We start from the raw sequence: 13488 nt of genomic DNA on the forward strand, positions 1-13488 counted from the left end.
AATCTAAAACCATTTCAGAGATGTGCTATCTTGCTCTAGTGATACCGCACCATTTGATGGCTATTATCTTGGTCTTTTTCATATCACAGATCAGTGGTTCTCAGACGGATTTGGAAGTTTTCTTGTGAGTAACCTAGTAAACAAAAACAATGTTTCAAGCCAGGATCGGCCGCTGAAGGAATAAGCCTTGAGCTAAAAGTTTGCAGAGGCTTTATCCCAACAATTTTGATGTTTATTTTTATTTTTATAATTGAACAATTGCTGGAGACCCACAGGGTGTGTATGGTTTTGTTCCAGCCTTGCACTTACTAACAACAACTGCTTCAACTAATCAACTTATGATCAAACAGCTGATTGTCATAAATACTTCAACCCAGATCCAAGTATACCTTAGGTACTTCAAGGTTTTGAGTTGATATGTTTTGCTCAGTAGAAGCAGAGTTATTAGCATAGTAATATTGTATAGGCTGTGTTCAAACCTAGTCTGCCCTCTTGATATGAAAAGCATATTGTACCATCTGTCTCCTACTGTTTGGTCTCATGATAATTTGACTGTGTTCAGCCTTGCCATACTGATAATAATATCCATCTTGGTAGTATTCCACAACCCCAGCCTCTGACTCTAGAGAGATATGGTGTTGACTCTGTATGCATGAACACAGGTGGTTGGTCAATTACATGTGAATATTCATGAGCAGTTCACCACTCCTCATTAATGATTCAAACAAAATGGCTGCCAACAAGTGGCAGGGAAAATCTCAGAGCGCGTGAGGGAGGGAGGAGTGAAAGTGTGTGTGTGTGTGTGTGTGTAACGTGTGTGTATGCCTCACGATTCCTCCCACACCCCACCCCTCCTTGCCCCCCTTGCCCATACTCAATGGGGCGTGACTGTTCTAATGGCAGAGCCTGGAGAGTTAGTTGTGCTTCTTATTTCGTGTTGTCGTTGGTTAGTCTGAGCACAATTACCCAAATGTCACCTCTAGAGCTTCATCACAGGGCGAAATGGACTGGAACAGAACGACATCTTGGCTTTAGCCTCAGGGAAAGAAGGGAAGGAGGATAAAGGAGGGGGAGCAGAGAGGAGTGGAAGCATTGGATCAGAGGAAGGGAAGGGTAGATGCTGTGGGAGGGTCAATTGAAAGTGAAAGTTTGTGTGTGTCAAGAAGCATTTTCTGGTGTGTGTGTGTATATATTTGGTGTGCGTGTGTGTGTGTGTGTGTGTGTGTGTGTGTGTGTGTGTGTGTGTGTGTGACTGCAGTAGCCCATGTGTTTACCCTGGGAGTCGATAGCTATTACCGCTAACCACTTAGCGGTGATAGCTAGCCGTCTGTCTCCTGCCCTGTACGTGATTGCAGGCCTCGAAGCCTCATTGCCATTATATTAAGACACCCTGCTTTCAAAAGACCCATAATATCCCTCTCTGTGGGCTCCTTTATTCGCTGTTACATTATACAGTATATAAGAGTCCCTTACTATTCTAGCTGTTTGCTAAATGTAACTGCATGGGAACAGATTGCTACTGTGCTGTGTCTTCCCCCCATTGACGTTTCCTGTTGTGCTGAAGAGGTTTAATTATGCAGTATGTGTAGCCTATGTGCTTCTGCAGCACACACATAGACACAGTGGCTGTGAACGAGCCGTTTGAGGTGATCTTACATTGTGAAGGAGAGAGAGAGAGAGAGAGAGAGAGAGAGAGAGAGAGAGAGAGAGAGAGAGAGAGAGAGAGAGAGAGAGAGAGATTGAAGCGTACATTTAAGTAGATACACTGACAGGGGAAACTGCAAGGCTAAGACATAATGCATACTGTGAGACAGCATGGTTATTTTTGGTGGACGCTACTGACTTAGTCATCATCTCTGAGGACAAGTTAGTAGTCCCTATGTCATTCCTAAGTCGTCCCTAAGTCCCTATGCCCCAGCCAGGTAGGTCTGCAGTAACAGACAATAAGGAGATAGATCTGCCTGTTGCGCTGCCAGCTAACTCTACAGTATAGGACAGGTAGGTTTCCTTTAAAGCTGCTGCTGTCTGTTGCGCTGCCAACTAACTGCAGCGTAGGACAGCATGTGACTGGGCTAGGGTTGAATACTGGGAACCAGGTTACTGAGGTTTCCTGAGATTTCCTGCCCAAACTCCACTCTCTTTTCCCTGGATAAATAACTGCGAGGAAACGGTATATTATAATAAATAATTTCTATGACCAGCATGACATGAAATGGAACCATTAAATGATGTGCCATGTCTCAATCTAGCTTCTCTACAGCCTTCTCTCTGCTATCTGCATGATCAATCATCAACGCTCAGGGTGGGGACAGACAGCGCATCTCAGTACGGAGCGCAGTTTACAATGCCTGTTTCATCTCATCATGGTAACTTTTTATCTTGTGACAGATAGGCCTACATTTCCTGCAACATAGTCTATGCTACAGTAATATAAAGACTGAATGCGTGTCAAATTTACACATCTTCATCTGGCTTTCGGGGGTCACCTTATTTTCTTATTTGTAAAGATGATTTTTTCCCGTTGTAAAACAGCCTATCACTCGAATATCATTGCGTTAAATCGGAGTGCATGTGAGCACTCTCTCGCAGTCTCTCTCTCTCTCTCCATCAATTCCATTCAAATTGCATCCAAAATAGATCATTCTGTTCAAGAATCTACTAGAAAATCTACGGCAAGATCTAAAAATGGTTGTCTAGCAATGATCAACAACCAATTTGACAGAGCTTGAAGAATGTTGAAAATAGTAATAGGTAAATATTGCACAATCCAGGTGTGGAAAGTTCTTAGAGACTTACCCAGAAAGACTCACAGCTGTAATCAGGCTCCTGAGTGACACAGTGGTCTAAGACACTGCATCTCAGTGCAAGAGGCATCACTGCAGTACCTGGTTCAAATCCAGGCTGCATCACATCCGGCCATGATTGTCCGGGTTTGGCGAGGGTAGGCCGTCATTGTAAATAAGAATTTATTTATTTAACTTTCCTAGTTAAATAAAGGTTAAATAAAAAATACAATCACTGCCAAAGGTGCTTCTACAGAGTAGTGACTTAGGGGTGTGAATACTTATGTAAATCAGATATTTCTGTATTTCATTTTCAATACATGTTTTACATTTCAAAATTTGTTTTCACTTTATCATAATGGGGTATTGTGTGTAGATGGGTGTGAAAAATATATATATTAATACATTTTGAATTCAGGCTGTAACACAACATGTGGAATAGAGTTCAATCTTGGTTTCATCAGACCAGAGAATTTCTCATGGTCTGAGAGTCTTTAAGTGCCTTTGGTAAACTCCAAGCGGGCTGTCATATGCCTTTTACTGAGGAGTGGCTTCGGTCTGACCACTCTACCAAAAAGGCCTGATTGGTGGAGTGCTGCAGAGGTGAGAGAACCTTCCAGAAGGACAACCATCTCCACAGAGGATCTCTGGAGCTCTGTCAGAGTGACCATCGGGTTCTTGGTGACCTCCCTGAGCAAGGCCCTTCTCCCCCAATTGGTCAGTTTGGCCGGGCAGCCAGCTCTAGGAAGATTATTGGTGGTTCAAAACTTCTTCCATTTCAGAATGATGGAGGCCACTGTGTTCTTGGGGACCTTCAATGCTGCAGAAATGTGTTGGTACCCTTCCCCAGACCTGTGCCTTGACACAATCCTTTCTCTGAGCTCCACGGACAATTACTTTGACCTCATGGCTTGGTATTTATGCTCTGACATGCACTGTCAACTGTGGGACCTTATATAGCCTTTCCAAACCATGTCCAAACAATTGAATTTACCACAGGTGAACTACAATCAAGTTGTAGAAACATCTCAAGGATGGTCAATGGAAACAGGATGCACCTGAGCTCAGTTTCGAGTCTCATAGCAAAGGGTCTGAATACTATCTGTTTTTTATTTCATACATTTGCAAACATTTCTAAAAACCTGTTTTCAATTGTAAACCTGTTGTCAATGTAATACATTTTAAAATAAAAGCTGTAACGTAACAAAATGTGGACAAAGTCAAGGGGTCTGAGTACTTTCCGAATGCACTGTAGCTAGCTACATCTAAGGGCTTTGTTTTTCTGTCGTGCGAAATGTGCGGTAGCCTATACTGTATATCATAGGCTATGTATTGGATACTGGAAAAATCATTCAATTTGTTTGGTGCTTGGGTTCATAAAATGTCTTTAATGTATGGCTTATCAGTGCAATCCGTTTTGTCATCAAAGCCCCATATACTACCCACCACTGCGACCTGTACGCTCTCGTTGGCTGGCCCTCACTTCATACTCGTCGCCAAACCCACTGGCTCCATGTCATCTACAAGACCCTGCTAGGTAAAGTCCCCCCTTATCTCAGCTCGCTGGTCACCATAGCATCTCCCACCTGTAGCACACGCTCCAGCAAGTATATCTCTCTAGTCACCCCCAAAACCAATTATTTCTTTGGCCGCCTCTCCTTCCAGTTCTCTGCTGCCAATGACTGGAACGAACTACAAAAATCTCTGAAACTGGAAACACTTATCTCCCCCACTAGCTTTAAGCACCAACTGTCAGATCAGCTCACAGATTACTGCACCTGTACATAGCCCACCTATAATTTAGCCCAAACAACTACCTCTTTCCCTACTGTATTTAATTAATTAATTCATTTATTTTGCTCCTTTGCACCCCATTATTTTTATTTCTACTTTGCACATTCTTCCACTGCAAATCTACCATTCCAGTGTTTTACCTGCTATATTGTATTTACTTTGCCACCATGGCCTTTTTTTGCCTTTACCTCCCTTATCTCACCTCATTTGCTCACATCGTATATAGACTTGTTTCTACTGTATTATTGACTGTATGTTTGTTTTACTCCATGTGTAACTCTGTGTCGTTGTATGTGTCGAACTGCTTTGCTTTATCTTGGCCAGGTCGCAATTGTAAATGAGAACTTGTTCTCAACTTGCCTACCTGGTTAAATAAAGGTGAAAAAAAAAAAGTAAAAAAATCAGGCTCAGGTAGCATCAGGCTTGAATTTTCATGCTGATCAAAACTCTAATCAATTCCAGACATATTGATGTGCTTTATACGCTTCCAATTTTGTCAGGAAAAACAGGGTTATCCAGGAGAAAAGTGATTTATTCTTGGGATGGATCATTTGTAAAATACCAGAGAAATGTTCAGCCCCAGACTGGGCTCTTCTCCTTGTTCCATGTCTCTCTCGCACTCTTTCGGTCGCTCCTTCTCTCTATCTCTCGCTTTCTCTCCATGTCTCTCTCACACTCTCTTCTTGTTTCTTTTCTCTCTCCAGAAAAGAGAGTGTGTGAGTGGCTCACAGTCATGTCTCATTACAGATCTGAGTGATTGGGCTAAATGCAGGAATCTCTGATTCCCCCAGCCCTCCTCTGATTAGTTTAGTTAGCACTTATCCGGAGCTGACCCCTGGAGAAATCTCATCTCAGAAGAAAGGAAGGAAGGAAGGCAGGCAGACAGTCAGTCAGTCAGTCAGTCAATCAGTCTCTGTCTGTCTGTCTATGTCTGTGTGGAGTGACTCAGAGTGACTGTCCTTGTAGACTGACATGAAGAAGCTCCACACACACACCAGAGATGAATACAACGGCATGTAGGTTTCCTTCACCCATTAGAAGTCAATCACACAGCAAAATACAACCAAAAAACCAACCAACCAAACAGCCTAACTCTCACCAGGAGTGATTCAACCACAGTTACCATGACAACCCACCGCTGACTCACCACCTTTTTACTGGGAGTGTGGTAGAGGCACAGTTGCCAGGACAACCCGTGGTGTAGCCCACCATGGTATTGGTAGAGAGTAAAATGAGAATGCCCTCGTTCTATGCCCTCGTTCTAAGGAGTTCTATGCCCTCGTTCTAAGGAGTTCTATGCCCTCTTCAAACATCGGGTCACACACTGACAGAGCGGATATGGTATCAACGACAACGTGGACCTGCTGCTGAGTGGTGACTGCGAGACAGTTTGGGTTAATCTTGATCTCCAGATATCCTACAGTATGACACATCACTCAGTCCAGATCTCTTTTATTCACATCCAATAGCTGTGCCGGTGCAGACAGCGGTGACGGGGGTAACTGCGGCCGATGGTAACGGAGGTGACTGTAGTTACGGAGATGACCATCGTTGTCCCTGTAATTACTTCATTATATACAGTACCAGTCAAACGTTTGGACACATCTACTCATTCCAGGGTTTTTCTTTATTTTGACTATTTTCTCCATTGTAGAATAACAGTGAAGACATCACAACTATGCAATTACACATATGGAACTCTATGAAGCATTTATTTGGGCTGCAATTTCTGAGGCTGTTAACTGTAATTAACTTATCCTCTGCAGCAGAGGTAACTCTGGGTCTTCCTTTCCTGTGGTGGTCCCAGTTTCATCATAGCGCTTGATGGTTTTTGTGACTGCACTTGTAGAAACTTTCAAAGTTCTTGACATTTTCTGTATTGACTGACCTTCATGTCTTAAAGTAATGATGGATTGTCGTTTCTCTTTGCTTTTTTGAGCTGTTCTTGCAATAATATGGACTTGATCTTTTACCAAACAGGGCTATCTTCTGTATACCACCCCTACCTTGTCACAACACAACTGATTGGCCCAAACGCATTAAGTCGTAAAGAAATTCCACAAATTAACAAGGCACACCTGTTAATTGAAATGCATTCCAGGTGACTACATCATGAAACTGGTTGAGAGAATGTTAAGAGTGTGCAAAGCTGTCATCAAGGCAAAGGGTGGCTATTTGTAGTCAACTTTTTTGTTGACTACATAATTCCATGTGTTATTTCATAGTTTATGTCTTCACTATTATTCTACAATGTAGAAAATAGTAAAAATAAAGAAGAACTCTTGAATAAGTAGGTGGTCTTTTGACCAGTAGTATATATTCAAAATCTACAGTAGTGCGGGTACTGACAACGGTGACGGAGGTGAATGTAGTATACAGAGGTTGTTGAACAGGTGGTCTGGGTGTGTCCTTACCGTTGAGGGGGCAGGCGTTGAAGAGGCCGATGTCCAGCGAGCAGGGCTTGCGGGTCACGGCGGTGGTGACGGACTCATACGGATTGTCCTCATCCTCCGGTAAGAACACGTCAAGGGAGGGCGATGGTACGATCTCCGCCGAGCGCTTCAAGTCCTGATATGGGGAGGGAGGGAGGGAAAGCGTGAGAGAGGGAGGAACATGGTGAGAATGTTGTGGGTAGTTTCACGTGTGGAAACGACAGAATATTTGTTTGTATGTACATTGACAAGCATGGCCAATGTTCAATGTACAACCTTGAACATTGGATCAGCAGTGTTTGTTTACTGCCCTTGGTAACATCAGATCACACAAACAACCCATCATCATAACTCATCCACCTCAAGGACACGGTTCCATTCAAACACTGTTCAGGCCTGCTCCCCTGCTGAATCTAAGGAGTTGATTGTACTGCAATTGATTTAATAAGCACAGGCACGACCAGATAGAGGAAAACACCAAAAATACACAGAAATACACAGATTTAGCAACAAAAAAATAAGCTAATAGGCAAAACTGTGGCAGTATGTTTTATTCTTCTCTCTCTTTCTAACCCTGTGTAACCAGATGTAGAAAGTAGAAAGACTGGAGACCACATATCCCAGGGTCCCCCTCTACTACTGAGAGGAGATAACCATCACCCTCGCTGAGGCCTCTGGCCCGTTACATGACATAGGGCAAAACCAGACAGCATGACGGCCTCAAGTGTGGTTTCTGAGAAAAATAGCATGTTGCTCCCTTCAAGTCAAAATAGAAGAAACCATAAGATCGTCCCTCCATGACTCCATTGCAACTGAGCCAAAATGGCTGATGTCCTGTGTGCAACCAGTTTCATATTTTTCTATTCCTGTGACAGTATGAAAAGGTTGAAACCCAGCGGGTTGACAGAAAAACCCTTGGAACTAAATGTCCCTGTCTAAGTGGCATATGTACACCCATGCCAAAGGAAAACAACAGTGAGCAATAGAGTGCGCAGGAAAGGCAGACATTTCTCACCAGAGACGCATGGGCAATAGATGCCTGTGTTTCCCATAATGCACCACTCCATCATCATTACTGAGACGTCGCCCGGGTCACCCCACCATATTTGGTTGCCGTGGTACCGCCGTGGCGATGTCCATGACTCACCCCAGGTGTGTTAATTTCCCCTGAACCCTATCGACTCCCCGCTCCTCTCTGACCTCATTGTCTACTACATTACCCAGACACCACTGGGCCATCAATCACGCACTGAACGCATGCAGAGAAGATTAATCCTCGTCTTTGATTGAATGATCACTCCCTAGATAATCTGTCTCGTGTGTATACACACACACACACACACACACACACATTCACTACTCAATGTGTCGTGTTACAGTAGCTAATATAAAACTTCAGTCTGTGTGCTCCTTTTCTCACACACCCATGTGTTGCACAGACACACAACCACACACACACGTGTTGCACAGACACACACAACCACGTGTTGCTCAGACACACAACCACACACCCACACCCATGTGTTGCACACATACACAAAAGACCAGAAGGTCTATTGAATTTGAGTCACGTTACTCTAGCCCATGTAAAGTACCAGCCGGTGATGTCACACGTGGTTTCAGACAGTAATAGTATGGTATGGGTTAACATTTCACGTCAATATGCTTACAGTCATCAGAAGTAATTACACTCCATAAAAAACTTGAGACAAAAACTGTGGCCCTGCGAATTGTGACCCTTATCAGTTACAGCCAACACCCTTTATACTGGGATTTCCTGATAGATGAAGAACCCAAGAGAGACTGTGTCCCAAATGGCATCCTATTACCGAAATAGTGCTCTACTTTTGACTGGAGCCCTAATGCCCTGGTCAAAAGTAGTGCACTATAAAGGAAACGGGGTGCCAATTGGGACGCACACAGCCTTTCTCTGGAGCTATCATGGGTTCCCCTTCTGGGGCTTATTAGACAACTTGGGTTCTTTGTGCAACCCATCTCTGGGTGCAGTGGTCCAGAGGGAGAAGACAGGAATGCCTGTCTTTATCCTCCACATCAAACCATCTCTCTCTTTTCTCATTCTCTATCCTCTCTGACTTCATAATGTACATCATGTTCCCTCCCTGTCACAATATCCCTTTCATCACTTTTCTCCCACTCTGTCTGTTCTTATTTCACCTTCTCTCTCTCTCTCTCTGTCTCGTTCTCTCTGTCTCGTTCTCTCTCTCTTTCTCTCTCTCTCTCTCTCTGAAACTTTTTTGCATAAATCTACAAACCAAATCTCATTCTCTGGCTTTTTATTCTCTCTCTTTTCCTCTTCATCCCTCAAGTTTACTCGCCTGCCTGTGTAAAGAACACACCAGCACCCCAGCCTCTCCCTCCTCCTCTCCCTCTCTCCCGTCCACCCAGCCATCTCAGGGAGAGAGGCAGTGGAGGAACTACAAACTTACTACGGAGAGAATAAAACAGAGGAGAGCAACGCAGCGGTGAACCGAGAGAACCAGAGAAAGAGAGAGAAAAAAATGAAAGCCTAGTGGATACACTCCAACTTACTTCAGAGTAACTACAACAGTTTTACTGAATCCCGAGGAAAGGAGGGTGGAAAATGAGTTAGAGAAAAGGGCTGGTTCAGAGGAAGGAAGTATGCTACAAGTGGGTTTGAAGCAGGGATTTCCTCCCTCTCTTTTCGGTCTCCCCGTCTCTCTCTCAAACACAATTTTGTTCTATTTGTTCTCCTATCTAAATAGGTAAAAGTTGTTCAACTCAAAGCGAGAGCCATTCTCTACTACCAGACACTTTAGTCCCCCAGTCCCCACCTCTCCAGACTCCCACTCAATCAGAAAGTGTGTAAAAGGCCGGCGCACCAGAGACGCCACACCACCATCTGCATACCAAGTCAACTCAGAGGTGCTAAGGCAGTTTGTGTTACCTGTTAATAGTTGATCCCACCTCCACTTCCTGGTGTAGGGGGTGAGAAGGTTGAGTAGGTTCACGCAATGAGCTCAATGTCCAAACAAGACGGTGTCTTAAACACACACTTCCTCTCTTTCCCTCTCTCCCCCCTCGCTCTCTCTTTATATGTGGAGAGATAGGACACAGAGGAACTTGTGTGTCTGCCACAGGAAGGGAACAGACAAAAAGAGTCCTCCTCCGGCCACTAATTAGCAGTCTCTTAGCAGTGTGTGTGTGTGTGTGTGTGTGTGTGTGTGTGTGTGTGTGTGTGTGTGTGTGTGTGTGTGTGTGTGTCAGGCCGGTAACCCAAATAGGAAATCTGTTGATACTACAGTCACGTCCCTGGAGCTACTATCCTGAAGGACATGTGACTCTGACCCGACTGACATCTCTCAGGTTGTGTTCTGTGTGTGTGCTTGCAGACTTACAGGTTCTCATCAAAAAGTTCATCTTATTTTTTAACTTCTTGACCTAAATAATACAACAATAAAGTGCAAAACAGAACAGCCCCTTTTTTTCATTCAATCTCTTCCTCCCTCTCTCATTCCACATATCCCACTCCTCCTGGTTTTCGTCCCCTTAGCACTGTGCAAACAGTCTCTCCCTCTCTCTCTCTAACCCACTCCTCTTTCCCTCGCTCCCCTATCCCTGCCTAACAGACAGACCAAGCAGTTTAGACTGCAGCAGAAATGAAGGACGCTGTAATTTACTGGCATTTCCTCATATTTGATTAGAGGAGGGGGTCGGGGGTCAAGAACCATCGTAGAGGAACGGGGCATGAGAGGACAATAGTCCCTCTGAGACCATTCCACAACACAACGCTCCTGACCTCATGCCGGGGGGAATGAGAGCGAGAGGGGGGAGAGATAGAGGGGGAGGGGGGGTGAGCGAGAGTGAGATGGCTAGCCTCTAAGAATGGTATTTTACTCAGTGGACAGCTAATCCTAGAGAAATCAGTTACCTCAGCATTAGCTTACTGAGCTCACCCCGGAGAAATCCTCTCCTTTCAGGAAATTACTCCACCTCCCCAACATGGCCTCCCTGAGTAGAGCCGGTGCCAGTTTCCCTGAGTACCATTACTAACCCCATGGACTTGAGAAAACTGCTAGAGCAGGGCCCTCAAGGTACACAGCCATGGGGAGTGCTCCATATCACTCAGGTGTATGGTCATTTTGTTAGTTAGTAAGGGCTTATTCAGGTCTGAGTATGGATGAAGAATCAAGACTGTTGATCTATTGGGATTTTATTTGATTTCCATTACTTCAGTGCAAAAATTATGATGATGGTCATGGTGATGACAACGACGATGACAATGGTGAATACGATAAGCATAAGTTATCCTAATTATCATTTAATTATCTGTTCCACCGTAGCTCTACCCAGGATAGAACTGCCTGATTTGGACACAGTGATGACATCGGCATTCATTACTCCTGGAACATACTGTACACACCTTCTCTTCATTAACAAGGCGTAACTATAGCAACCAGTTGAGTCATCTGAGCACGGAACATCTGCAGTCTCCAGAGTAGAACATCAAGGACAGCCTCTTCATCAGAACCTCAGGCAGGTGCTCCAACCAACTGATACACTTTTCTAGTGAACGTTTGCCTTTCCTTTGTGTCTTGAGAAAGGCCTTGCAGCCGAAATCTTGATATTACAGTTTGAGATGTACTGAATTCTTCAAGAGATACAGAAAATGGACCCGAGAAAATGTTTACCACTGATCAACGAGCACATTAGGTTCTACTCACTAATCTGAAATCTGCTAGTGGATTGATTGACACAGTGTACATGACATCCTTTGTTCTCATGACTCAGAAAAGACAACACAAACAGATCTGGGACCAGGCTAGTGTCCTTTCTCACATCTACTGATAGTGTAGGTCTCTAACTTGTTCTTCAGTCCTCGTTTAGCTAGTGTAGGTCTCTAACTTGTTCTTCAGTCCTTGTTTAGCTATTGTAGGTCTCTGACTTGTTTTTCAGGCCTCGTTTAGCTAGCGTGGGTCTCTGACTTGTTTTTCAGGCCTCGTTTAGCTAGCGTAGGTCTCTGACATGTTTTTCAGGCCTCGTTTAGCTAGCGTAGGTCTCTAACTTGTTTTTCAGGCCTCGTTTAGCTAGCGTAGGTCTCTAACTTGTTTTTCAGGCCTCATTTAGCTAGTGTAGGTCACTGATTTATTCTTCAGCCCTCCGATGACACCAAGCACCAGTATCCAGCGGCTATTCATATAATCATGTGATGCAGATTATATACTGCAGAAATGCCCCTTTCCAAGGAGATGATTTCTGCCTCCACAGCAACTTCCTTATCACTTGTGAGGAACAGAGCTGAATCATAAAATATGACGAATTGTATATTAGCTGGTTATGAAGGCCTGGGGTGACTCAGTCAGTATGACTCTCTAGGAGGGACCATAAAGTATATATGACGCAGTGGGGACCCTTAGTATGTGTGGTAGGGGCCTCCCTCTCTCTGTGGAGAGGAAGAGGATTAATGACCTTTGTAGAGTGGCTGTATGGTTCAACTATTATATCATACCAGAGAGAGATGGAAATGGAGAGAGCGATGGAGAGAGAGAGGCAGAGAGAGACAGAGAGAGATGGAGAGAGAGAGGCAGAGAGAGACAGAGAGAGATGGAGAGAGAGAGGCAGGGAGAGACGGAGTGAGATGGAGAGAGAGAGAGGCAGGGAGAGACAGAGAGATAGGTAGACAGGGATGCCTAGGAGAGGAGAGATGGGTTAGAGAAAAGAGAAAGTTCCCAAACATGCCACTTTCACTGCTGTACCCCAAAACCACAACATTTAAATAGGTATAATTTAAAGGAGAGATGACATTAAGCATAATAAACTACAACGCTCTTGAATATTGCCTTGAACCTAAGTGGACTTCTTGTACAATGGCTTGGGCCTTTGAATAAGTGCACTAAAGAAGACTACATATGCATAATATGTTTATGTTCTCCTATCAAAGCCATTTAACTTACCTATGTTGTATGTATGGGGACAAAAGAAGGGGGGGGGGTCATTCAAAAAAAACACGGCAACCATTATTATTTCACACAGAGTGAGGCCATATCATTTATCATGTGATTTGTTAAGCCAAATTTGACATCTGAACTAATTTAGGCCTGCCTAAACAAAGGGGGAGGGTAATTATGCAACAGCTATATTTTAGTTATTTAAGTTTTATTCATTTGTAATATATATATATATCAAATTTACTTTTCACTTTGTTATGGAGTATTTTGTGTAGATCAATGACAATTAAATCTATTTCAATCCCACTTTGTAACGCAACAAAATGGAGGTGTCGACTTTCTAGGCACTGTACGGTATCTAGAAGGATATCCTGGAAATGGTGAAGTGAGCTGCACATTTAAACTTAGTGAACTTATCTGGAGTCAATTGCATATTACTGATGAACAGAAGTTGCAAAGTAGAACCCACATAGGCAAATACTGTATTACGTTGTCTAATAACATCATAGCCAACATTAGCAACGCCAGCCGAGACTGAACCTTAGCAGTAGA

General features: G+C 43.8%; 1 protein-coding gene across 6 annotated transcripts in view; it reads right to left on the reverse strand.

The window, feature by feature from the left end:
* The window catches only part of LOC139378448 (ankyrin repeat and sterile alpha motif domain-containing protein 1B-like), a 308202-nt gene that overhangs the window by 148496 nt on the left and 146218 nt on the right, over nt 1-13488 (reverse strand). For all 6 annotated transcript variants that reach the window (XR_011628293.1, XR_011628295.1, XR_011628294.1 and 3 more), the window contains one exon: nt 6992-7145. Coding sequence is in view for 3 of the 6 variants with exons in the window: in XM_071120627.1 (XP_070976728.1) it covers nt 6992-7145 (154 nt within the window). In the remaining 3 variants the exon portion in view is untranslated. The remainder of the gene's footprint in view (nt 1-6991; nt 7146-13488) is intronic.

Source organism: Oncorhynchus clarkii, chromosome 21 (genome assembly GCF_045791955.1).
Source record: "Oncorhynchus clarkii lewisi isolate Uvic-CL-2024 chromosome 21, UVic_Ocla_1.0, whole genome shotgun sequence".
NCBI lineage: Eukaryota > Metazoa > Chordata > Actinopteri > Salmoniformes > Salmonidae > Oncorhynchus > Oncorhynchus clarkii.